Below are 24186 nucleotides of genomic sequence, written 5' to 3' on the forward strand. Positions count from 1 at the left end.
GTAAAAATGGGAAAAACATGACTAGGGACAGACAGGAGTGATCATGTTCCATAAAAATATTTTGTAATTTTGTTACCATAAATATATCAAAACTTCTGTGATACAGCAAAATCGCGAACAAAAATGGCCGGAATCACGCCAAAAAACTTTGCTCACTGCTGCCCGCTCTTTCAGTATATAGGGATCTCCAACCCTGCTCCTAGAGAGCTACCTTCCTGCATACCTTAGTTCCAACCCTGCTCCAACACACCTGCCTGTAATTTATGTAACCCTAAACAACTTGATTTGTTGATTCAGTTGTGGTTGATTGGGATTGGAGCTTAATGAGGCTTGTCTCAACCAGCTCCCAAGCTCCCGAGGTCGTGAATCATTACCCAGCTAACACAGTACGTTCTGACGACATCGCCAGTTCGTCTTCATTTGGTCACCGTGACATTACTTTGAGACCACGTTCTGAGGATGTCTTTGCAACGTTACGTTTCTTAGAATTTATGCTTATGTTCCAGATACGTCCTAGCCACGTCCTCAAATAACGTTGTGAATTAATCCCATGGATAACGTTGTAGCGACGTGATGTACTGGTCTTCAGATAACCTGGACACTGGTCCTTTAATTAATGTATCTGGTCATTGTTGCTAACGTTCCAGAAACGTCCTAGCCACGTCCTCAAATAACGTGGTGAATTAATCCCACGGAGAATGTTGTAGCGACGGGATGTACTGGTCTTCAGATAACCTGGACACTGGTCATTTCATTAATGAATCTGGTCATTTCTATTTATTATGTTATTGTGTGGAAAATTTATGATCAGAGTAAAATCTGTTATAATGTCAAGACGAATGCAATAAATCCAATTTCTGACAGCTATTAAAAAGGAGTTTAATTCGATTCCACAATTAAAACTGTGTTTCTATTTAGTTAGTGCGCGTGTCTGATATGTGCGCGCATGTGCCTTTTCTGTTCTGCAAAGAGCCGCAAGCTCACATCATTTAAACATAAACGGTCATTTCTTTTTTCGTCACTGCCTGATATTCCTTTAGCGGTTTATTAATATTCTTTCTTTACTTTATACCTTACAGATGTGAGAGTAAACACATATTTTGAACCCAACTGAACATATGAAAATGTCTACTCATGGTCCATATCCAACATGGCAGAGTTTGAGAGGATCTGAGGAGAAACATTTCCAAATGCAGTATTGTAAAGCTTGTCACATCATACCCAAAAAGACCTGAGGCTGTAAAGTTGCTTTAACCAAGTACTGAGTTAAGGGTTTGGCATGTCACCCCATCCACTACTGCTTTAAATACATTGATTGGGCCTAAAGTGTGTTTCATTTAATTGCATGTAAGTAGAAGTATAACGTACGAGAGTAGGTGAGCCACATCAATTTTCTCTTTGATATTCTCCTTCCTGTATTTCATGAAATCACGTAGGGTTACCAGAGGGTCATCACCAACAGAAACCATATTCTGAGTTGACCATGTCTCCATAGCGAAGAGCACTATTCGGGTGTTAAGCTGGTCCTTATAGATCTGAAAATTACATGGACAATTACACATTGTTCTTATACATATGCTAAAGCATTAAATCATGAGTCTGTCATTATCTTTCAAAATTTTAGGACGCACAGCGTCAGCCATGTTTACTACAGCTTTGGCAAAGTTCCTTGTCTGAGGAGCAGATCTTCTCATCTGAACAAACTTGAAAGAGAAACAACATAAACAAGAAAAGTCATACAAACCGCATTGAACAAACTATTATAGGATTGGAAAAAACATTTTTTTAGAGCTTACCAGTTCGTAATCATTGACCACTAGTAATTCTACATACTTTGTTTCACTTTGATCTGCGTGCAGACCCCGCCGAACCTATAAGGGTAGACAAAGAGACATTTATTATTCATCATTCTTGACTTTCTCAAAAAGAGACACCTCTACTAAAACACTTTTACAAAAAAATTAAGAATTTAATTTTGGCTTAATATACTATAAATCAGAGGTGGAAAGTAACCAATTACAAAGACTTTTGTTACAGTACTTAAGTGCATTTTTCAACTTTCTTGAGTATAAAAATTTGTGGTAATTTTACTTTGACTTTGAGTAGAATAAAAATAAAATATTCAACTTCGGTACATTTATTTTCACCTAAAGTAAAAAAAGAGGTGCCAACGGAGCTACACGGCAAGCTGGCGTTTGATCCCATCTTTTCAAAACTACTGCTGTGCTGTGGAGCCCTGCACTTCAGGCAGTAACAGACAGGTCTTATTGTCGATGGGCAAAACCAATCAAAACTTCCCATTCACCTGGGGGGAAAAGCACATAAATTGCGCTTTGAGATTCAATCACTGCCGTTTGGAATTAGCATTGCTAATGTTTCAGTGTTTTACAGAATGTATGCGAGCATTACTCATATTCTGATTGTAAATTGTGATTTAGGCAGCTCTTGAAATGGGTCATACCTTAATATTACCAGAGCAAAGTAGCTGAGGTCCTATATATATTCGTGTGTATCAAATTTCAATTGGATTAAATGATGTGACGACACAACACATTTTCTACTAGTTTATATAATAATAAATAAATCAGCCCAAATAATAGGCCTATTTGATAACATTGAGAGCTTAATAATATTTCGCTTTACTTACATACATAGGACAAACATAAAAATCTGTCCATTAAAATACACATTTAAATATTTCAAAAAGAAAATCGTTGTGGGCTATGATGAACCAACCCACTTCTTTTAATATTGTATTTATATAAAAAATCAATACAATTTATTTTACATTGCAGAAAATAAAGCAGTGTTATTCTATTCATTTATTCTTTATTTTTGGTCTTATTTTTTATAAAAAAAATATCCAAAATCACCGATAAGAAAACCGTTAAAGTACCGGACCAATAAGCAGTATCGATAAGAGTAGTAATACCGTTAAAATCCTATATTTAAGTGTCATCTGGCTGTTCTGCGTGTCTGAGTGAATGAACTTCACAGTTTTACATGCTACACGAGTGACGCTTGTGGATTTGTCTGCGTCTGTGCTGTATGAGGACATGAACAAATTAACTTTATCTCCAGAGTTGCTCTGAGAGTTTATTTTACAAGCATTTTACTGTTTGTAGTCCAGGGTCAGTCATCTCATTGAAGCCTTACTAAAAACTAAGATTCAAATAAACGTTTAATTGTCCATCTCACAGTAAAATGAAAATGTTTGATGATGCAAATCCCTTAAAATAATCAAGCAATCTATATTAAAAACAAAAATAATACACAGAAAAGTATTTAGCCTATGTGCAACAATAACATAATAGTGCTAATGTAATGTCTAATATTGCTGTGACAATAGGGTTGTTTCTATTTAAATCGCTCCGTTTACACATTTGCTGCTCCATGCATCTCTCATCTATGGGGTTCTTGCCCCGAAAAACGTTGAAGACCCCTGGATTAGGGGGATCCCAAAAGAGTTTACTGGTTCTTAAAAATTATAAACGCAACACTTTTGTTTTTGCCCCCATTTTTCATGAGCTGAACTCAAATATGTAAGACTTTTTCTATGTACACAAAAGGCCTATTTCTCTCAAATATTGTTCACAAATCGGTCTAAATCTGTGTTAGTGAGCACTTCTCCTTTGCCGAGATAATCCATCCACCTCACAGGTGTGCCATATCAAGATGCTGATTAGACAGCATGATTATTGCACAGGTGTACAATACATACGATCCAGCGGACAATGAGGGGTCTAGGTATTATATACAGTATATGTCTATGGTATAATCAAGCAGCGCTCAAAAGTAAGTGTTGTTATGCCAAAATATTGATTTATTTCGTTTTAAATGAAATCATTGTAATCCTGATAGTATTCCAGTTTTTTACAAAATGTAACTGTAATCTGATTAATTCATACAGTTACGTAAAAAAAACCTTACAGTTACTAGCTTTTTGTATCCTGATTACGTGACGCCATTGCATGTAGTCCATTACTCCCCAACACTGGGTATAAGGGACGAAATATCTCATTCCCTCTATCAGACATTTCCCTTCTGTATGTCACCCCTTGTCACAAAGTGAGAGAAGTAGAAGCCATACACCTAATCATAAATCTGTCTCCGGAGCAATAACCTCTCGATGAGTGTTTTGGCTCCATTCCCACCTTGGGGTTTGGTTGTGTAGCAAGAGCTGCATCAAGCGAAGTGGCAGAGATATACTGTATATTCCAGAAGCCTCTGAAAATGCTTTGTAGAACTGCTATCTTCTGTTTGAAGTGTTGCAGACACGACAACAATGACTGAGCACATTCGGGATAAAGCTGATTCATAATGGCGACCAAATCAAGTTCTCGTCTGAAAAGGGATGCTCTTTTCCCAGTTGACCTGAAGCTCTTATTTGGTGCCAGAGCACCTAATCCCTGTAAGCATAGAGAAGTTTGTGGACTGAGCCAGAATCAGCCAGTCATCCAGATAATTCAAAATGTGGATGCCCTAGATCTGCAGTGACCTCCATGACCATGACCATGACCTTGCTGTTGCTAGCACCATGCCCTAACCAGTAGGCAACAGGAAAGAAAAGCAGACCTTTGCCACATCCTTCATCTCCGCCAGGTTGTGCCACAGCTGCCTCTCCTAGACCATTAGGATGAGTTCCTGAAACAACCACGATTTTGTTAGCTCATCAATCACTTCAGAGAAGAATGGTACTGGGGCAGGGTGTGATATTATGCATCAAGCCTTGAGTGTTTAGGGCGGGCAGAGGTTTCCGCTGTAGTCTAATCACCTTAGCTGCCCAGGAAAGCATTGCTGCTATTTCTGTGTCTGTTTTTTACGTTCCCCCACCCCTCCTTCTCCCCCCCACACTCAGGGAGTGTGTTAGGCAAATAATCCAGAGACCTCTTCTTCATTTTGCAGAGATTTCACCATCGCCTTGCGACAAAAGATCTAGCTCCTTATCAGGCTCATCCAAAGTGTACGACTTGAAAGAGGGGCACTGCCAGGGAAAAGGATTAGGGCAGGGGTCTTCAACCAGGGGTCCGCGGTGGAACTGCAAGGGGTCCGCTAATTACTGTTTACTCACAGGCAACTTTTTGTTAAAAATGTAAAGCATGGGTACAGAAATATTACAACCAATGTTCTCTTTATTTTGCGCACGAGCGCGGACGCATTGAAGCTCCCGCATTGCAATTTTAACCTGCGTGTGTGCAGACAAATTCAGGCAGCGGAAGCAAGCAATGGAAGAATCGTTACATCTGCATCATAAAAACCGGTAGAGTTAGAATCAGTGCATTCTCTGTCTCCCTTCCGATAAAAGTACACATGAAATGAGTTGCGTGCAAATAAAGTGCATTCTTATATGTTTATGAACTTCTGTTTAAATTTGTTAAAGCTGTAAAAAACACATTTTCCTGTAACAGCCGTGACAATGCTGATCCACGAGAAATACAATGGAGCTCAGAATTATAAAACAGCGGTGTGTTCTGCAACACACAAAGAAGCGGAAGAAATAAAAGATTGACACTTAATAAAACGGCCTGATTTTACAACAGAATGCATAAAATCTGCAATAATTTCTTTTGCATCCAGAGACAACCCCTACCTCCACTAGAATAGTCTTTGTGCCGTTAACCAGGGTCAGTCATCTCATTGAAGCCTTAATAAAAACTAAGATTCAAATAAACGTTTAATTGTCCATCTCACAGTAAAATGAAAATGTTTGATGATGCAAATCCCTTAAAATAATCAAGCAATCTATATTAAAAACAAAAATAATACACAGAAAAGTATTTAGCCTATGTGCAACAATAACATAATAGTGCTAATGTAATGTCTAATATTGCTGTGACAATAGGGTTGTTTCTATTTAAATAGCTCCGTTTACACATTTGCTGCTCCATGCATCTCTCATCTATGGGGTTCTTGCCCCGAAAAACGTTGAAGACCCCTGGATTAGGGGATCCCAAAAGAGTTTACTGGTTCTTAAAAAATGAAGAGAGATGAGAATGCAGTTTGCGGATTGGCATTTTACCACATTGAGAGCACAACTGGTCCACAAATGCAGCCTAGGCGTGCTGGCGCCCCAAACACACAAGAAAGCCTCATGGCCATCAGACAGCCATCATTTGGAAAAAGCATTGACAGAAGGCCATCTTTAAAATAGTGTCGGTCAAATGAACAAGCTCTTTTAGCACACCCTTAGATGGCCGAAGCATCCAGGGGAGAATCAGCACTCAAAGAGGTGAGTAGTTTGCTGAATAACGGCGTCATACCAGCAACAAGAATATGAAGCTTCAGACTAGAGAACTTCAGATCGGCTACTAAGAACAAATCTGAATGAATGATGCATGCCGGTTTCTTTATATACCCAGATATACTGGACGGAGCTCCTGTATTCAGATTTCATTAAACAATTCTCAAGTTCTTTTTCTTTTCTGATTGCAGTCACACCTGAAGCAAATTCTCCGGACTATATAGCTATGCACTATTCACTCACCATTTGCAAAGTCTTGTTAGCCCTACTGCATTACTGAACGTTTTCTGGAGTGTGTTCATATGTCAGGCCCTAAATCCTTAATCCGCAACAGCTATGGAAGGACGCCTGCTTCAGTGTTGCCACCCCTCATAGTTCTCATGACAAATCATTTTCTAGACCTGCATCTGCTTCTGTTGTCATGCTGATGGAATCAGTTAAAATGCCTCTTCTATCACCTCATAGAGGGGATACTGTTTTAGTGTCTATTTTGAAATCCATTGTTCCAAGCAGTCAGGACTGTAGTGATTACCTGCCCTATTTATTTGAGATTTGTTCATTCTGCTTCGTTTAGTGTAGTTAGGATAATAATGTTGTATATTTTTTCTTTCCTTCTCAAGTTAGTTACCCATTTTCATTTAGAAATATTCTATTAATTAGAAAAGAAACCGTCACCTGTCTTTTTGCCCGTCTCAGCCCATCTGTGAACTTCGTCTCGATAGAAATGGGAGAGTCATCATTAAATGAAGAGTCACTGTAAATCACGGTGTTTCCTGAAAAAGATGATGACATATTTACCACATCATGAGGAGTGTGCACTTTAAGCCAATATAAATGATATAACTGTAACATGAACAATCATGAAATACATGAAAATCAGCTAAAGTAACAAAAAAATGTGCCTTTGTCCAAATATTTATGGACCTAACTGTATATACCCTTAGTCTTTCAGCAGATCAAGAGATCTGTATTATGTGAAAATGATTTCTTCAGAAAATGAACATGACGCAGTAAGAAAAGAGATCACGAGGGACATAAAATCAATAAGCTGAATCCTGCTCATGCCATTAAGTTGCAATTAAGTCAAATAAAATACACGTCTTAGTATTACTGATTTATAAAAGCGATAGTTCACACAAAAATACGTTTATTACCCTTATATTCACATCTGAATACAGATATGCTACAGATATTGTTTCACTACAAAAATGACAAAGTCCATGTGTATATTTTAAAAAGCGATACAATATCTGATGTCGTATGCTTTATGTGAGAAAAAAAAACACTATTTTTCATCCAATAAACGCAGTGTCACGGCTTTGGGAGGAAGAACCCAAGTGCAGGCAGGCGGTGGTGAAGGGGTTAACAAAGGAGTTTAATAAACACGACAAAAAAGAAAACAAAAACCCACAATGGGGAAAAACAGGACACTTAACAAGAACACTTCCCGCAAGGGGGCAAAATAACCAATAATCCTAAACACGACACAACGTCCAAAACAAGATAATCCACGGATAATTACAAGACAAGGCAAGAGGAACACGAGCATAACATGAGGAATCTACAAACAGGTAAGCACGAAGATAACTTTTTGACAAGGCACGAGAAACACGAGTATCACATGGAGAGATTACAAAACGATTCAGCACAAGACAGCAAACACACGGGCATTAAATAGGGAGACTGACAAAGGAAGATAACAATGGGCAGGTGAGGGTAATGAGACACAGCAGGAAAGCTATACGGGGAACGAGAGGGGCGGGGCCAAAGACGAGACACAAGAAAGCACATGGCATGTCAATAGTAAACAATGCCATGTCTTTCTCACACTAAACACGTGGGTCTGTCATGGTTCTGCCACCAGACTCAAAAAACCATGACTAGGAGGGCAGAACCATGACACGTAGTACTGGTGCTATTGGTTTTATGTTTATACTTTATTCTTTGTCCTCTTATTACAGCTTATGGAAAGTCGTATGGATTTACCTTAATCGTTATCCTTATGTTTCTTAGCAGACAAATCTAACATTGCACAGATAAGTTTTTACATATTGCAGTGTCCAGCTGCTTTCCAAAGTCAAACTTAATAAAAATTTGTGTGAAATAATTTTGTGTGTCATACCTGAGAACTGAGGAGGCAGTCGGACATCTGACATTCTGTACACAACATGAATGTTATCATCCTGAGTGTGACAAAATAAAGAGAAAAAAAGTTTTGTTATGCTGATATATGTAGCTGGTGCTCTGCATTATTCTGTCTATTATTCTAATAACATGCAGTCACTCATAAACTTTGTGAATATCAAATACAACATGGAACATGAAAGCAATAAGGTATGAGAGGCTATGCTGTATCATTCACAATACAGCACAAGCTTCAAGTACCTAATTTGGTATTTACATTTTACAAAAAAATAATTAATAGGACATATTTTGCATGACCATACTCTACATCCCTAATCGTACCCAATACCTAAATTAAATTAAATTAAAAAATTATTAATAAGCAACAAATGAAGAGTTTATTGAGGAAAAAGTCATAGTTAATGGCTTGCTAATAGCGAGAATTGCCCCCTATATTGAAGTGTGACCTGTATTTTCCATATCCACGTCTCATGGTCCTTTAGTGTTAAAAAAGAAACTTGAACCTGTGTGTCTTGTATTGGTATTTCCCAGATATTCAACCTGGGTGGCATAGTCGCTACCTTCTATAATACAGTAGGATTTAATTCTTCCTTTGGGATTGTTAGTGCCCTCCTTGCCATATAATTTTTTTCCATGGAACTCTGACTAAGCGTAAGATTTAATGCGCGGTCACATTTGCCTTTTTGCTCCATTGATTTCCATTGATCCGCATGCAAAATCACCAGACTGGAAACTGAAAGGTTTCGCATTCCGCTGCGTTCCAAAGTTCAACTTTACTGAACTCTGACCTGCGAATTCATATCATGTGAAGACCTAAGACCAGATGGATTTGTCACGGTGTGGTGTGACATGGCGTGACCCTCCTCCAGAAATATTCGCATGCTCAAAGTCCAATGTTACCGCACCTTCAGTTTCAGACGGATGCTACGCCTTGGTGGTGCAGTAGGTATAAATTCTATGCAGGACTTCAATTTTACACCCAGACCAGTCTTACGACCGGGTGTACGTCCAGCTGATACAACCAGCATCAGGTCCTCTGCCCCCCTCCCAGAATGTTTTAGATGTTTCCCTATATAGAACGCCTGAATCAACTCGTCAGACCCCCTCCAAATTAATTAACACACTAACCAGCTGATTATTTGAATCAGGTGTTCTAGGGAGACATCTAAAATTGCATGTAAGGTTAACAGACAATCATCCATTATTTATTTCAAATTCTACTCAGGGAGACACTTTACTTGCAGCTTTAAATACTTTATGAAAATGACCCATTTAAGAGAAGCAAGACAAGCAAAGAGAAAGAGTGTGAGAGAGAGGGAGAGAGAGAGAGAGAGAGAGAGACATTTAAACTCCTCTAAACAGCGGAAATTGATGTTCACCAAAAATCTAAACTCTCATAATTTACTCACTTGATTTACTCATGCCATCCCAAATCTATATGATTTTATTTCTTCAACTGAACACTAAATTATACATTATAATAAAATTGTGTCATGTTATTTTATATGGGATTAAAAATGTGTATACATTCACCATTAAAAGAGCAATGTGGATATTTTAGCGGCATAGCCATGAGGTTGAGAAATTGCATCCAACGACTAACTCTACCCCTCCCTTTCAAAGCACTATGATTGCACTTTCGCTTCTTTGTCGAAGGAGATAACGTATTTACGAAACACGCTTTGTAGAGCAGTTTCTCCATTTAGGGGTACTGTATAAACAACATGGTGAATTCCATGCAAGGTATATGTAGATAGAAATAGCTCATTCTAAGGTAAGAGAAACATAACGCTTCATGAGGTCTTTATACACCTGAAGACATAGTTATGTATATTATATTACATTTCTGTCAATATATCCTCGTAAAACCTTTAAAGTAATGCAAAGCAAATCTGAGAACATTCAAATATGGCAACATGGTAATAACTTATTAGTTTGACTAGTTTGTTTTGTCACACGACACAAAAAAATGTAGAAAATATATCCTCAAAAAGGATATATTATTATAAAAACATTGTTTGTGTTAGGCTATTTAACACATTGTGTCATTTTACAGATTGTGTCATTTTGTGTACATTTTGTTTTAAATAAATAAGAGACAACACAATTTAACACAATAATGTGATGTCCCAGAAATAACACAGAGATGTATCTAGTCAGGGAAAATAAAGATTGTGTTGTTTTTAACACAACCGTTTAAAGAGTAAATAACCATTGATCAAAGTTATCAACATGTTGCAATATTTTTGTCACTTGGATGTGCTTGATTTATTTCAACAACACTTGATAATCTGCTCATGAAAAAGGATGAATATTTTAGCTGCATGCTAACTTTCACAAGTACTGACCTGATTACTGCTTTTCTGTGAGGGTTCAATGATGTATGAAACATTTCCATCGAAGAACATCCCTCTGTGGGCAAACACAATAACATCATAAATATGAGATACTACTAAAACAGTTAAAAAATGATTTCAAAGGCACAGATTTATGTTTTTTTAGCTTTCCAACTTGTATTTTAAAAAAAGCTTTAGATATCTCATTATACAGTATTACCAAGGTAAATATTGAAAAAGTGGACTTCTATGTGTCTAAGTATTAGTTCTGCCAAGATTATTAAATTTTGTCTGGTTACCATTATTTGACCTATCTGTGATTGTGTCAGACAACTGCTGTTGTTACACACCATAGCAGTATTTTCAACATGTAAGAAAATTAGCAGTAAGAGGTGCCAGAGCAGATTTATATTACAGGATACCAGACACAGGAGGTTCAACCAAACAGGCAAATTTATTGTGAAACAGATACTAAGAGTGGCAGATGAGTATAACAAACATAGAGCCTTAGTAATGGTAACAGGTTGTTATAATAATGAATCTTGAATCTTAATCTTGAATCTTATTTGAGTCCTTTGCCTTATTCCCATTTTAGTCCCACATAATACTACAGTATATAGATAGTATTGAGTGTACATATGGCCTACGTTTGTGTGTGTGATTATGTGTGTGTGAACATCAAACTGTACAGCCCACAGTACAGAATCATATGAATTTTAACTCGTACTGGAATTTTTTGACACACTTGAATGGGTAAATTTATTATATCGACCATTCACACCCATGTGGTACTCCAAGCTTTATTTGTGCACATAAAATTGAAATTCATCCGAATATCATCTGATGGTTGCTTCGTTCGATGGAGCTTCTTCCAGAAGTGACTGCTATATGTTTTATAAACAGATGCCACTGTTTCCGACACTCTCAAAGGCTCTTCTAGATCTTAACCCATGTCTTAACCCAAGGTACTGTCTATGTACTAGGAACTGTAAAATTAGGGAGGCGAGGCAGCGGATCCAAGTGCAGTAAGGATTTTATTAAACAAAGAAACAAAGTAATAAAAGATCAAAGAAACAAGGAACTAACATAATCCAAGAAACACGGAGCAAGCACAGGAAAAAAAGACCAAACATTCAAAGACTCACACTAGACAAAGGAAACACTGGGGTTTAAATGCATTGGGGAAACCAAAGTAACAAGAAACACCTGGGAAGATAATTAACAAAGGGCCAATGAACAAAAGAACTACGAAGGACTACAACACAGGACAGGAAACAGGAACTCAAACAAACTAAAAGTCCACAAGACAAGGGAAAACAGACTAGAATCGTAACAGAGCCACCCCTCTAAGGAACGCTCCTCACAAAAAGTCCAGGTGGGAGATGGTACGGAGGTGGAACAGGGGGCGGGATGGAGGGCCAGGCCCATGAACGGGCTAGGGCTAGGCCGTGGAGCAGAGGCGGGTCTGGGTTGTGCAGCAGAGGCATAGGCAGGGCTGGTAGGCCAGTGGCGGACATCTTGGGCGAGTCGGGGAGCTCAGAGGCGGCCATATTGGATGAGGCAGGGAGCTCAGAAGCGACCATCTTGGACGAGGCAGGGAACTCAGTAGTGGCCATCTTGGTTGAGTCAGGGAACTAAGAGTTGGCCATCTTGTACGAGGCAGGGGACTCAGTGGGTTTCATAAACAGCCTCTGGTGCAGGTGAACAGTGCACAACCTAGACACATAGCAAGGCAGAAACCACCACCAGAAGAGCAGACTCCAAGGGAAGAACCTCAGGAACGGATGGACCCGGGACCACTGGCGAGGCAGCCATGATGGCTGGAGTCTCTGGGCTAGCGACCATCTTGTGAATGGGCTCTGGGCTGGCAGCCATCTTGTGAACGGGCTCTGGACTGGTGGCCATATTGCAAGCATGCTCTGGACTGGCGGCCATCTTGCGAGCGGGCTCTGGACTAGCCATCGGAGCCTGAGGTCTACTGCCTCCCAAAAAAAGGGGGAAGCTCCCTCCTCAGTCTCACCCACAGTAAATGGGGACCCGACCGTCAACAAGGCATACTCCAATAACGCCTCGATCCTAAAGGACCATGATGGGTAAGTTTATCCTTGAGTGGCTGATTTAAAAATCTATAAGTGCAAAATCCGGGAGATGTGAAAAATGAGCAATGTCCAAAAAATGCTGAATGTGGTCCTCGAGGGAGCACTTAAAGCTGAAGTATAGTTCCCTTTTTACACGTATGCGAGGGACAGCGTAGTGCGAATGATGCAAATTTCGTCATCAGAATAGTACGCGTGTACTGTACAATTCCAAACATTCAAAGACTCACACTAGACAAAGGAGACACTACGGTTTAAATACATTGGGGAAACGAAGTAACAAGAAACACCTGGGAAGATAAATAACAAAGGGCCAATGAACAAAAGAAATACAAAGGACTACAACACAGGACAGGAAACAGGAACTCATACAAACTCATACAAACTTTCCCCCCAAGACAAGGCTGGAATCGTAACAGGTACACACACAATACAATGACACCCTGTGGAGAATGTAACCTGATTATGACCTGAACCTCCCCTATGGAGACCCTGTAGTACTTATATCTCTGATGCTCAACTAAGAGGCTATTTGTATGGGCCATTTGGGTAAACAATAACACAGAGGCACACTCACAATGTACACGCGAGCTCAACTTCCATGGGAATGGATTGAAAGCGCTCTCCCTGGTCCACGAGCACCACGAATATAAGACTAGAAGCTATTCGAAATCCGAAATTCTGTCCCCACTGGATGCGGTGCGATGAGAAGCAACAAATGCCTTGTTCGGTTTCTATTTACTTTTGCCGCGTTGCATCGTAACCCTCACGTGCGGTGTAGACAGAGTATAAGATGATAATGAATCAAACTTGTACATTTGTATGCAGCTTGGCACTGCACGATTTGCACTTGACTGTATTTTCGTCAAGTTTATTATTATGTGCTTCCTTCATGAATGCAGGCTGAGGCAGAAGATCCAAATGCAGTAAAACTTCAATATAATCCACAAAGGAATCACAACGGGCAGAAACACAGTGCAAATGGCAAACATAACCTATAATAATGACTGACAAAAGACAACTGAAACACAAAAGGCTTAAATACATTGAGACTAACAAGGTAACAAGACACCTGGGGGAGACTATTTAACACAAAAAACTACACGACTACAAAACACATGACACAAACAGGAAGTAACTAAAAAGTCCAAACTGACAAGGGATACATACGGTGTGTTCCAAATAAGGGCTCTTCGGAGTGAAAACAATCATGGCTGCCTTATTGAAGGGTTGTTCCAAACCGAAGTGCTCATAACTGGCCACTTCAAAGGGCCCTTCGGAATGAAGGATTTCGAAGGATACAACTGATGAACACTTCGCGCCCCCGTGATACTTTGCGCAGATTCTTTGTGTGGCAATGGGACCTCATTATGGCCACGGAATGATGACGCATAAGGGCACTTCAAGAAACAGTTGTTTGGCCCCCTACACCCTTCAACCCTTTGAAGCTATCATTCTGGAGAATAATCCCTTTGAAGGGCTTAGGGATGAGCACTTCAAAATGGAACGCAGGGATAGACTGGGCTCGTGACAGCTCCGGTCTTGACCGCAAACTTTAGCAACGCAACCAATTAAAAGCGGGATAACAGATTTCCGAATTACGCTTTAGACAACTGAGTCGGGCCGAGTACCAAAACAAACTTGTAGCCAATCAGCAGTAAGATGCACAGTGCACAGGACGGACATTAGCAGAGCGCTGACGAAAGCGACAGATGGGGGTAGGGGTGTGTTTGTTTTGGTGATATGAACATCAACAAAGGCTAAGAGAATTCGGTCACCCTGCCTTTAAATCTCAGGGTACCACCTGAAATTCCAGCATAACCAATCAGAAAGTAAGAAAATAATTTGATTAAAGATTTATTTTTAAACCCAAATGATCATAGTTTTCATGATTGGTCATTGCTGTCATGTCCGAGTACTCGGGTACTCGTGCCCATCCCTAACAGTCACATGATCATTCTTTTAAGGTAGTGTAGTCCAACACAGCTTTATGGTTAGGGTTATATCGCCCCCTGTTGGTTTGGCATGCTTTTGACAGCGCTTTATATCGTATTTTTGCGTTTTCGTGTGGACACCATTTTTTTTAAACAAAGAAGGAAAAACTATAAAAATACCCATGTATGTGTGGACTAGGTGTCAAGAGCCAATCTATATCTCGGGTCTCCGGTTTAGTAGTTAGGAGATCTACCACTAAGCCACAGGGGCAGTTTAGTTGGACTGAAACGAAACACTCTAGACAGTTCACCAGGCAAAGTAGATTTATTTAAAAAAAAGGAAAGGAAGGAAAATAATCCAACATTATTCTCGGAGAGAGGCATTAATAACAGCTGTGCTGTGTATAGCCAATTCTATAGTACATTACAGTATTTTTTGTCTGAATGTTCAATTTTAAAGGACTTTTATTTTGACGGGTCTCCGGGAAGACGCTTGAGTTTTTGTGTGTTTGTCGATAGGCAGCTTCACTCAAACAGTAAAACACTCGTAAAATAAACTCTCAGAGCAACTCTGGAGATGAATTATGTGCACAGTTTGAATGTTAAACTGTGCACATAATTAATCAGACACGCAGAACAGCCAGATGACACATTTAAATAACAGGATTCCGCATCCGCATCTATGGACTCAGTGCGGCGCACCATTTATTATTGTCACACACAAACAAGCACAACCACGACAAACGCACTTCACACAAACACGCAGCTCTGTCTAATGCACATGTTCTTATTATTCTACATACAGTATATGTCGCACTGTTGTTGTTTTTTTCAAGTTACTTGTCCGGTCGGGCAAGTAAAATTCTCTCTCACTTGCCCATACAAAACATTCACTTGTTCCGGACAAGCGTCGAGCCCTGCTAACCCAAATTAACCTGACTTATTTCATTTGCATGAAAATGTTCAATTGGCATTTTATCAAGCCGCTTTTTGGGCTTTCACCATGAGATTCTTCTTATGCAATATTTATAATCAGGAGTTCCTATTAATTCTGTGCCCAACATTATTAAGCGTGTATAACCATTCTTATCCTCAACTCCAAAACGTATAAAATTGTATTTGTTTTGGAAATAAATCAAGCAGTTTAACAATTTTGCGTGTGGACAGAAAAGACGGCATATCCACTGTGACAGTCACCCATTGCGCAATCAGCATCACCATTGGAGTCGGAGGAAATCAGAGCGGCGCACCTGCTGGTCGTTAACACCTGCACCTCATCCCGACCTGTATAAAAGCTGCAGCCACAGAGATGAGGGTGAGCTATGTCTCCTAGACATGACCTAACTCATTTATTTCTCTTGGCTCAATAGGCTCGGACGTCTAACGACCGGCAGGTCCACTCAAGCCGCCACCACGACCGGCAGGTCCACTCAAGCAGCCACCACGACAAGCAAGCCTGAACAGCCAGCGCAACGAACACTCAAACCCAGAGCTTTGGGAACCCAGGACCTTCCCCGTGGCTAGACGAGGCTATTTCCCCTGTCTTTCTACCCTCCGGGGATTGTGTAACTTGTAACTCTTGTGTACGTGTAGTTACTCTGCCTGCCACGCCACTCACTCATTGTGGCAGCAGCAAAGTGAAAGAACATTGTTTTTAGTCTTTAAAACAGAAGCTTGCGCCTGAAATAGTGAACTCACTGCCACCTTTCAATAACACAGGTTATCCACAATTTTCCAACCTGACACATTATAATATGGAATTTATGTACATTTCACTGTACATGTGGTTTAAATGTGCACCACCTTTCAGTATTTTTTGAAAACTAGTTTTACATGTATATGTTTTTATCTGCTACCTTTGCATTTCTGCATGTACTTAATGCTGTGTTAATAGGCATTCTGTTTGACTATACCTACTGTAATACTATAATAGAAACAATGCTGTGATGCAGTATGGTAAAATTAGAGTGCTGCACCTCGGGAGGAGGGTCACAACCACGAGCGGAGAGAAATACAATCTACTCCGGCAAACAAGCAGTATTATGTGGTTACATACTGATCATATTACTGTAGTGTAGTTATATTATATTATTTTTATTTCTGTGTGAATTATACCTTTTATTTATACTCATTCTATACGAAAAATTCCTCTGTTTCACAAACAGAATACTGCCTCCAAATATATTGTTATACATAAGATGAAAACAAAGTGAACCCAGAACACTTAGCATTCGCAATGTTATAAGTGAACTGCGCTGCATTATTGATGAAGATAAAAAGTCATTGCTCACTCTAGGCCATAGCAGGTGGAAAGAGCTGCCCATGATCTCAGAATTCCTCTTACACAGCCATGATAGTAACAGTGCTCTCCTCCCTGAATACAAAACATTATTAGTATTAAAAAACACATCATACACAACAAAGTACAATAATTATGCAATTGACATTTAATATAATAATGAGCTGCATATCATATTTATACAATCCTCTGTAACACTTTATTTTACTGTGCCATTGCTACAAGTTACGTGTACTTACTAAAGTAATAACATAATTATGCATAATTACATGCTACTAAACGTTAACCAAGTCATAATTGTAAATCTAACCTTACACCTTAAAATGAAGTGTAACCCAATCCTCAGATATGACAGTAACCATGTCAAAAGTCCCTCATCAAAATAGATCAGATCACTTTTCCAATTATATTCTGGTCTTTGGCTTTGGTTTGTATCCCTCTTCCTCTTTCAATTACATTGATTTATATTAGCAGGCGCCGTTCATTCAATGAGAGCAAGGTTCTGGATGGGGTGTAAGAGAGTAGGAGGGTGTGACAGTATGAAGGTGCAGAGACAGTGATGGTTCTGTAGGCAAGAGTCAGTGACTTAAACCTATGCCGGGCCTCAATCGGTAGCCAGTGGAGAGAGATAATGAAGGGCATCACGTGAGCTTTTTAGGCTCCTGGAAGATAAGCCGTGGTTCTGCGTTTTGGAGTGGTTTGATTGGAGAAGACCAGCAAGGAAAGCGTTGCAGTAGTCCAGCCTAGAGATTACACGGGTCTAGACAAGTAGTTGCGCTGCATGCTCAGTGATCTCCTGATCTTCCTGATGTTGTACAATGCAAATCGGCATGACCATGTTGTTTTTGCAATGTGATCACAGAAGGACAGCTGGTCATCGAAGATGACTCTGAGGTTCCTGGCTGTTTTGTAAGAAGTGATGTTTGTATGGCTCAGTTAGATGGTGAGAGCATGCCGTATCATGGGGCGGGTCGAGAATACAAGCAGCTCTGTTTTGACAAGGTTCAGCTGGAGATGGTGATTGTTCACCCAAGCTGAGATATCTTCCAGACAGGCTGCAATGCGTGCTATGGTGGGATCATCTGGGTAAAAAGAAAAGTAGATATGGGTGTCATCAGCATAGCAGTGGTAGGAAAACCGGTGTGCCTGTATGATAGGTCATAAGGATGTTGTGTAGATGGAGAAAAGAAATGGTCCAAGCACTGATCCCTGAGGGACCCCTGTGACCACGTAGTGAGCTGTGGACAATGCGCCTTTCCATGACACCCTGAAAGATCTATCGGAGAGGTAGCATTTAAACCAGAGAAGAGGGTTACCAGTGATCGATGATAGGGTAGCTAGCAGGATCTGATGATTGACAGTATCGAATGCTGCAGATAAGTCTAGCAGAAATAGGATGGAGGATTTTCATTCTGCCTTACCCAGCCACAGTCCTTCTGTGACCGACAGCATTGCAGTCTTGGTGGAATGCTTGCATTTGAAGCCTGACTGGTTGGCGTCCAGTAGTTTGTGCTGAGTTAGGAAGGTAGACAGCTGGTTGAAAACAACCCTTTCAAGTGTTTTTGCAATGAACGGGAGAAGAGACACTGGTCTAACTTTATTCCACAGAAGGTGGGACAGGTAAAATGACTTTCTAGAGATAAGCACGACTGAAATAACATAATAATGTTAATTGTTGTAATCAAGACTGTTGACAAGGTTGACTATTTGACCTTTATGGCTTAATAGTGTACAATTGAATATATTAATTGCATTTTGAGAGTATATGTAAACACAGGAATTGTTTACTAGTGTTGTGTCTATAAATATAAACTCCTGAACAAAATCTAAAACAAAACAAAAAATACGGTAGTTTGAGCTGCTCTCCTTGACAAGAGTATCAATTAAACAGTCAACCTTAAGGTTTACTTTAAACATTGTTTTCCATTGCACTGTTTCCTCATTATTTCTGACTGTCACCGAGGAGCCCATTGATCCATATTGGTCCTCTTGTGTGCATTCAAAGTGCTGATTGGCTCGCAGATAGAACCTTATAGAACCAAATAATAATTCGATTTTGTAGATATAGCCTTTTGTTTTCCTTAAAAAGTCCCAAAATGTACACATAAAAAAGCATGGCATAATGTAAATAAGTTGTCACAGAATAAGAATATGTGATTAACTAAATTTTTACAAAATGTCAAACAGAACCTTATAATTCTAAGGCCACAATATATCATTTAAACTGCACATGGCAGATAACATGAGAAAGTTTAATCAAATCTACTGTATAAGCAGTGATGCTGACACACACATTTCAACATAAACATTACATCCAACACAGAGATGTGGTTTCCCAAAGTGTTCATGAACACATAATAAATGTTTATGTAGTGGTGATTGTGTATCAGATGCGTATTGATAGGAATTTGTGTTTGTTTACTGATCTTTAACTATTACAGTAGGTAGTCAACACGTTGAGTGCCGCCGACGGGGAAGGGCAGCAGTTAAAAAACATTTACATGTGGAACTAGTTTGTGAAATTTACGCCAGGAGGCGCAAAGCGCGAGTTTGCCATTTCAGTACTTAACCACATGTACTGTGAAACAGGGAAACTGAATGTGATCAATTCAGGAGGCAACACATTGAAACAACACATCAAACAAGAGTTTTCTGACGTCCCACGTTACCAGGTGCAAAAATCTATTATTCACTCTACAGTGACTGCTTCACTGCGTTATGTGAGGTAGCGGCGTTCTTGATAAAATAAGCACTTCAGAAATAGTTAAAGTTGCATCAATTAGGACTCATAGGATAAAAATAAACCAAATGGCAAACTACAGTAAATCCAACCATGGATATTATTTAATTGTGAAATGAGTGTGGGAACCCCTAAAGTCACATCTATTTCGTGAGGGTGCCCATGTTTCCTGAAGGTTTTTTTGCTTGTATTTTGCCGTTTTGTGTCTGCGTGCACGGTGGGTGTCGCGGAAGAACAGGACACCGCGTCTGCTTTTCTAATGGCGAATGAGCTTTTCCCGTTCACAAAATGCAGGGGACAACAAAGCCCCAGCATGATATTTTTGTTTTTCCCAAGTCTAGTCAGGTAATTTTTGCCTCTTGTGAGCTCTGATATATCTCTCCCACCATTTCTGATCCCAGTCACGAAACAAAAACTAAGCACTAGCGCCGCCGTAAGCATAGTGAAACCCGTGTGCTCATTTCTGAGTCTGGTTCTGAGCCTTGTAATATTACAAGTTTCATTTCTGAGCTCAGTCATGTAATAAAGGTTAATTGTAAGCCCCGTGATATCCCTGTTGTCATTTTTGAGTCGTGTAATGTCACTAGTGTTACTGTATCTCTGAGTGCAGTGATGTGACAAAAGTTAAACATAAGCCCGTAGTGTCTCTGCTGTCAGTTCTGAGTCCCGTAATGTCACTAATGTAATCCCTGAGTGATGTGACAAAAGCTAATTAAAAGCACTGTAGGATCTCTGCGGCGATTTCTGAGTCCCGTCCGAAGGTCTGTATTGTCACTAGTATCATCTCTGAGCTCAGTCAGGTTACAGCTGCTTATAATAAGCCCTGTAAGGTCACCGCTATTGTTTCTGAGCCTCATTGTGCCACAAATGTTAGTAGTAAGCCCAACATGTTTATGCCAGCATTCCTGAGCCTAGGCAAGCCAGAGCACCCAGTAATGAACCCCTTCATATTACCACCGTTGTCCCAGAGCCACGCCATGTCCCTTCTGATCCTCCAATGTCACACCAAGTCTCATCACATCTGTTAGACCCTCATCATGTTTCACCTGGTTTGCGAGAGAATCAGCAAGTCTTTGTTGATCTTCCAGAGCAACACCCAGTCTTCGTTGATCTTCCAGAGCATCACCCAATCTTCGTTGGTCTTCCAGAGCATCACCCGGTCTTCGTTGTTCTTCCAGAACATCACCCAGTCTTCATTGATCTTCCAGAGAATCATAATTTCTCCAGAGCCAGAGCCAGTACTCTACTCTCAGCTGTCTTTTCTCATTGTTTCGAGGCTACCACAGAGAGTAGGATGCAGTCCATGCCCAGACTTTGTGGTAGAGCTGAGAGAGGGAAGCGGAGACCTGACAAGAGCTGAGATGGTTGAGCTGAAAGAGGGAAGCGGCGAACCGACAAGTCCTCACTACAAAAATTTAAACTGCTATTAGATAACTAATGATAATTTTAAACCTATTATCTACCTTTTCTATGTTTATTTTCTTTTTATTTAGCCTAGTTGTGCAAGCACTGTCTAGTTTGTAGAGATGCTGCATGTTTTTAGACACATTTTAAAACTATCAGTCATTTGTGGAACCCTCAGATGTTCAGGGAGGGCATTCCACAGGCGAGGGGCAGTGGCGCAGAAGATTTGTGGAGCAGAGAGAACATACTGGGATCTGTGGAGTAAGGAGTTCTTTAAGGTAAGTGGGAGCCTTGCCATGGATGTACTGGTGTGTGAGGAGGGAGACGTTGTACTCGATCCGGGCAGAAATAGGAAGCCAATGTAGATTGAAGAATTGATGTGATGTGTTCATATTTACACGCTCTCATCAGGATCCTAGCAGCACTGTTCTGTATGTGCTGGAGTTTCTGGATGCTCTTGCTGGGGATCCTGACGAGCATTGCAGTAGTCCAGTCTGGAGGAGACGAAGGCATGGACGAGTTTCTCAGCATCATGCAGGGTGAGTGTGGGATGGAGTCTGGCAATATTCCTGAGGTGGTGAAATGGTGTTTTGCAGAGATGTTTGATTTGAGCCTCAAAGGGTCTAACCTTACGCCGAGATTGGTGACTAATGGTGATAGCGGAATGTAATGGCCAGAAAATGTAATACAGGTTATGGTGGAAGTTCTGGTCTGATGAGGGGAACCAATGAGGATAGCTTCTGTTTTTGAGCTGTTCAGCTGGAGAAAGTTATGATTCATCCACACCCTTATCTCTTTCAGACAGGCAGTGAATGTGGGTAGAGTTGTTGATAGTGATGATAACAATGATGATGAGTGAGTATCAGTTTTCATGTATGATTGTGTATCTTCAGCATAACAGAAAGAAATTCCCAAGCGACTGATGACTTTACCAAGGAGGAGCATGTAAAGAATGAATAAGATAGGTCAAAGAGTTGATCCTTGTGGAACCCCATAACCAACAGCATGTGAACGGGATATTGAGCTTGTTATGGCCACAAATTCAGATCTGTCTGTGAGGTATGACTCAAAACAGCACAAGATGGTGTTATTAAATCCAATGGAGTGGTGTTGAGAAAAATACTCTGGTCAATGGTGTCGAACGCTACAGAAAGGTCAAGGAGAACAAGGAATGATGGTGAACCAGCATCAGCTGTCATCAGCAGGTCATTTGTAACTCTCACTAAGAGTTTCCGTGCTGTGGGCAGAGCGGAAGCCAGACTGGAACTTTTCAAAAATGTTGTGTTTGAGGTGGTCCTGAAGGTAGCTGGCAACTACATTCCCCATAACCTTAGAAAAAAATGGCAGGTTGGATATGGGCCTATAATTAGCAAGAGTTTGAGGATCAAGGGTTTTTTGAGTATAGTGGTCTGATTATAGCTGTTTTAAGGGCAGACGGTACGTGGCCAGACTTAAGGGATTGATTTATTGTCTTGGTGATAATGGTACTTACAGCCGAAATATTTGCTTTCACCAGAGCTGTAGGGAAGGGGCCGAGGGCACATAGGTGGAGGATCTCATCCCCTGATGGAGTCCTCAACCTCAAGTTGAGTGACTTCTGGGAAGCAGAAGAGCAGCCTCGAAATACCAGACTGCGGGTCGACAGTTGGGACAGACGATGAGGAAGGTACAGAAAGGGAGGAGCGAATTTTGGCAATTATGGTTCTAAAAAAGCTCGAAAAAAATTGTTGAATTGTTCTTCTGTACTTCCTGTGAGACGAGCAATTTTATGTTTATGGGGATGATTTATGTTGGAGAACAACTGTTTGGAATTGCCAGGGCTATTTTTAATAATATGTGAATAGTACTATTTACAACATAAACTTGTAAATAACACATCTGTACATTCATTTAAACATTATATATTTTTTGTCTAAATTTTTACTTAAGTATTTAGTGCATTATTATTATTATTTAATTATCTTAGTGTTATATTTCATCTTTACAATTTAATTCTATGTATGCCTGCACTATCATGTATGTTTGCACTATGTGTGTGCTTTCTTCTGCACTGGAAGCTCCTGACAGTGGAAATGCTGGGTGGCTAGTCATTTTGGAAAACCACTAGCCACAGTATCAAGCTCTGTTTATAATTATAAGTTTATAATTTGTTAACTTTATTATTCATTAGATTTATTGAATAATATAAGTTGAATGATTTATAGCATTTATAAGTAATATTTGGTATAAATACTGACACCCCACCCCGGACATCACTGATTTTCAAACCCTGGCTACGGCCATGAGCATCATTCTAAGCAATGTTAAAATATGATAGCACAAGGTACAAAGCATTGTGCTAAAACATACTAGTGTCATGCTAAATTTCAAAACATGTTAGCATTGTGATGATAAAGGTAACTGTCATGAAGCAGAAACTTGGCAGAGAGCAGATCCACATGCAAACAATTGCATAAAGTAAACAAAACAAAGAACAAAACTCAGGTAATCCATAAAACAACGAGACAAACACAGGGAACTTGACAAAACAATCACTAACAAAGGCACACTTGAAACACTGGGGTTTAAATACACAAGGGATGAACGAGAAAACAAGAAACACCTGGGGAGACAATCAACAAGGGCCAATTAACAAAAAGACTTAATGAACAGGAAACAGGAAATAACAACTATCAACTAAAAGTCCACACAGTGCAGGGGAAACAGGGCTTGTGACAGAGCCCCCCTTAAGGAGCTGCTTCCAGACGCTCCTAACCAAATGTCCAGGAGGGAGGTGGAGCGGAGTCGGAACGGGGAAGGACGGAGGGCTAGGCCCATGGAGCAGGCAGGTCTGGACGGCAGGGGGGAGCAGGCAGGGATGGACACCATGTAGGAGCAGGCAGGGCTGGGCGGCCATCTTGGCAGCGGGCTCCGGCAATGTGTCTATCTTGGCTGGAGACACTGGATTGGCAGCCATCTTGGCTGGAGACTCTGGCGTGGCGGCAATTTTGG

The 24186-nt window shown here is 40.2% G+C and overlaps 1 protein-coding gene across 4 annotated transcripts in view; it reads right to left on the reverse strand.

Moving 5' to 3' along the window:
• Window positions 1–24186, reverse strand: part of adam11 (ADAM metallopeptidase domain 11) — an 84522-nt gene that overhangs the window by 47590 nt on the left and 12746 nt on the right. For 3 of the 4 annotated variants that reach the window (XM_057359465.1, XM_057359464.1, XM_057359463.1), the window contains exons 5-11: window positions 17044–17126; window positions 10735–10798; window positions 8364–8424; window positions 6917–7014; window positions 1797–1871; window positions 1632–1703; window positions 1369–1535 (exon numbers count right to left, since the gene is read on the reverse strand). In XM_057359465.1, the coding sequence (XP_057215448.1) occupies window positions 1369–1535; window positions 1632–1703; window positions 1797–1871; window positions 6917–7014; window positions 8364–8424; window positions 10735–10798; window positions 17044–17126 (620 nt within the window). The remainder of the gene's footprint in view (window positions 1–1368; window positions 1536–1631; window positions 1704–1796; window positions 1872–6916; window positions 7015–8363; window positions 8425–10734; window positions 10799–17043; window positions 17127–24186) is intronic. The other variant, XM_057359466.1, reaches the window with a different exon arrangement.

This window comes from Triplophysa rosa, linkage group LG18, assembly GCF_024868665.1.
Source record: "Triplophysa rosa linkage group LG18, Trosa_1v2, whole genome shotgun sequence".
NCBI classification, from domain to species: Eukaryota; Metazoa; Chordata; class Actinopteri; order Cypriniformes; family Nemacheilidae; genus Triplophysa; species Triplophysa rosa.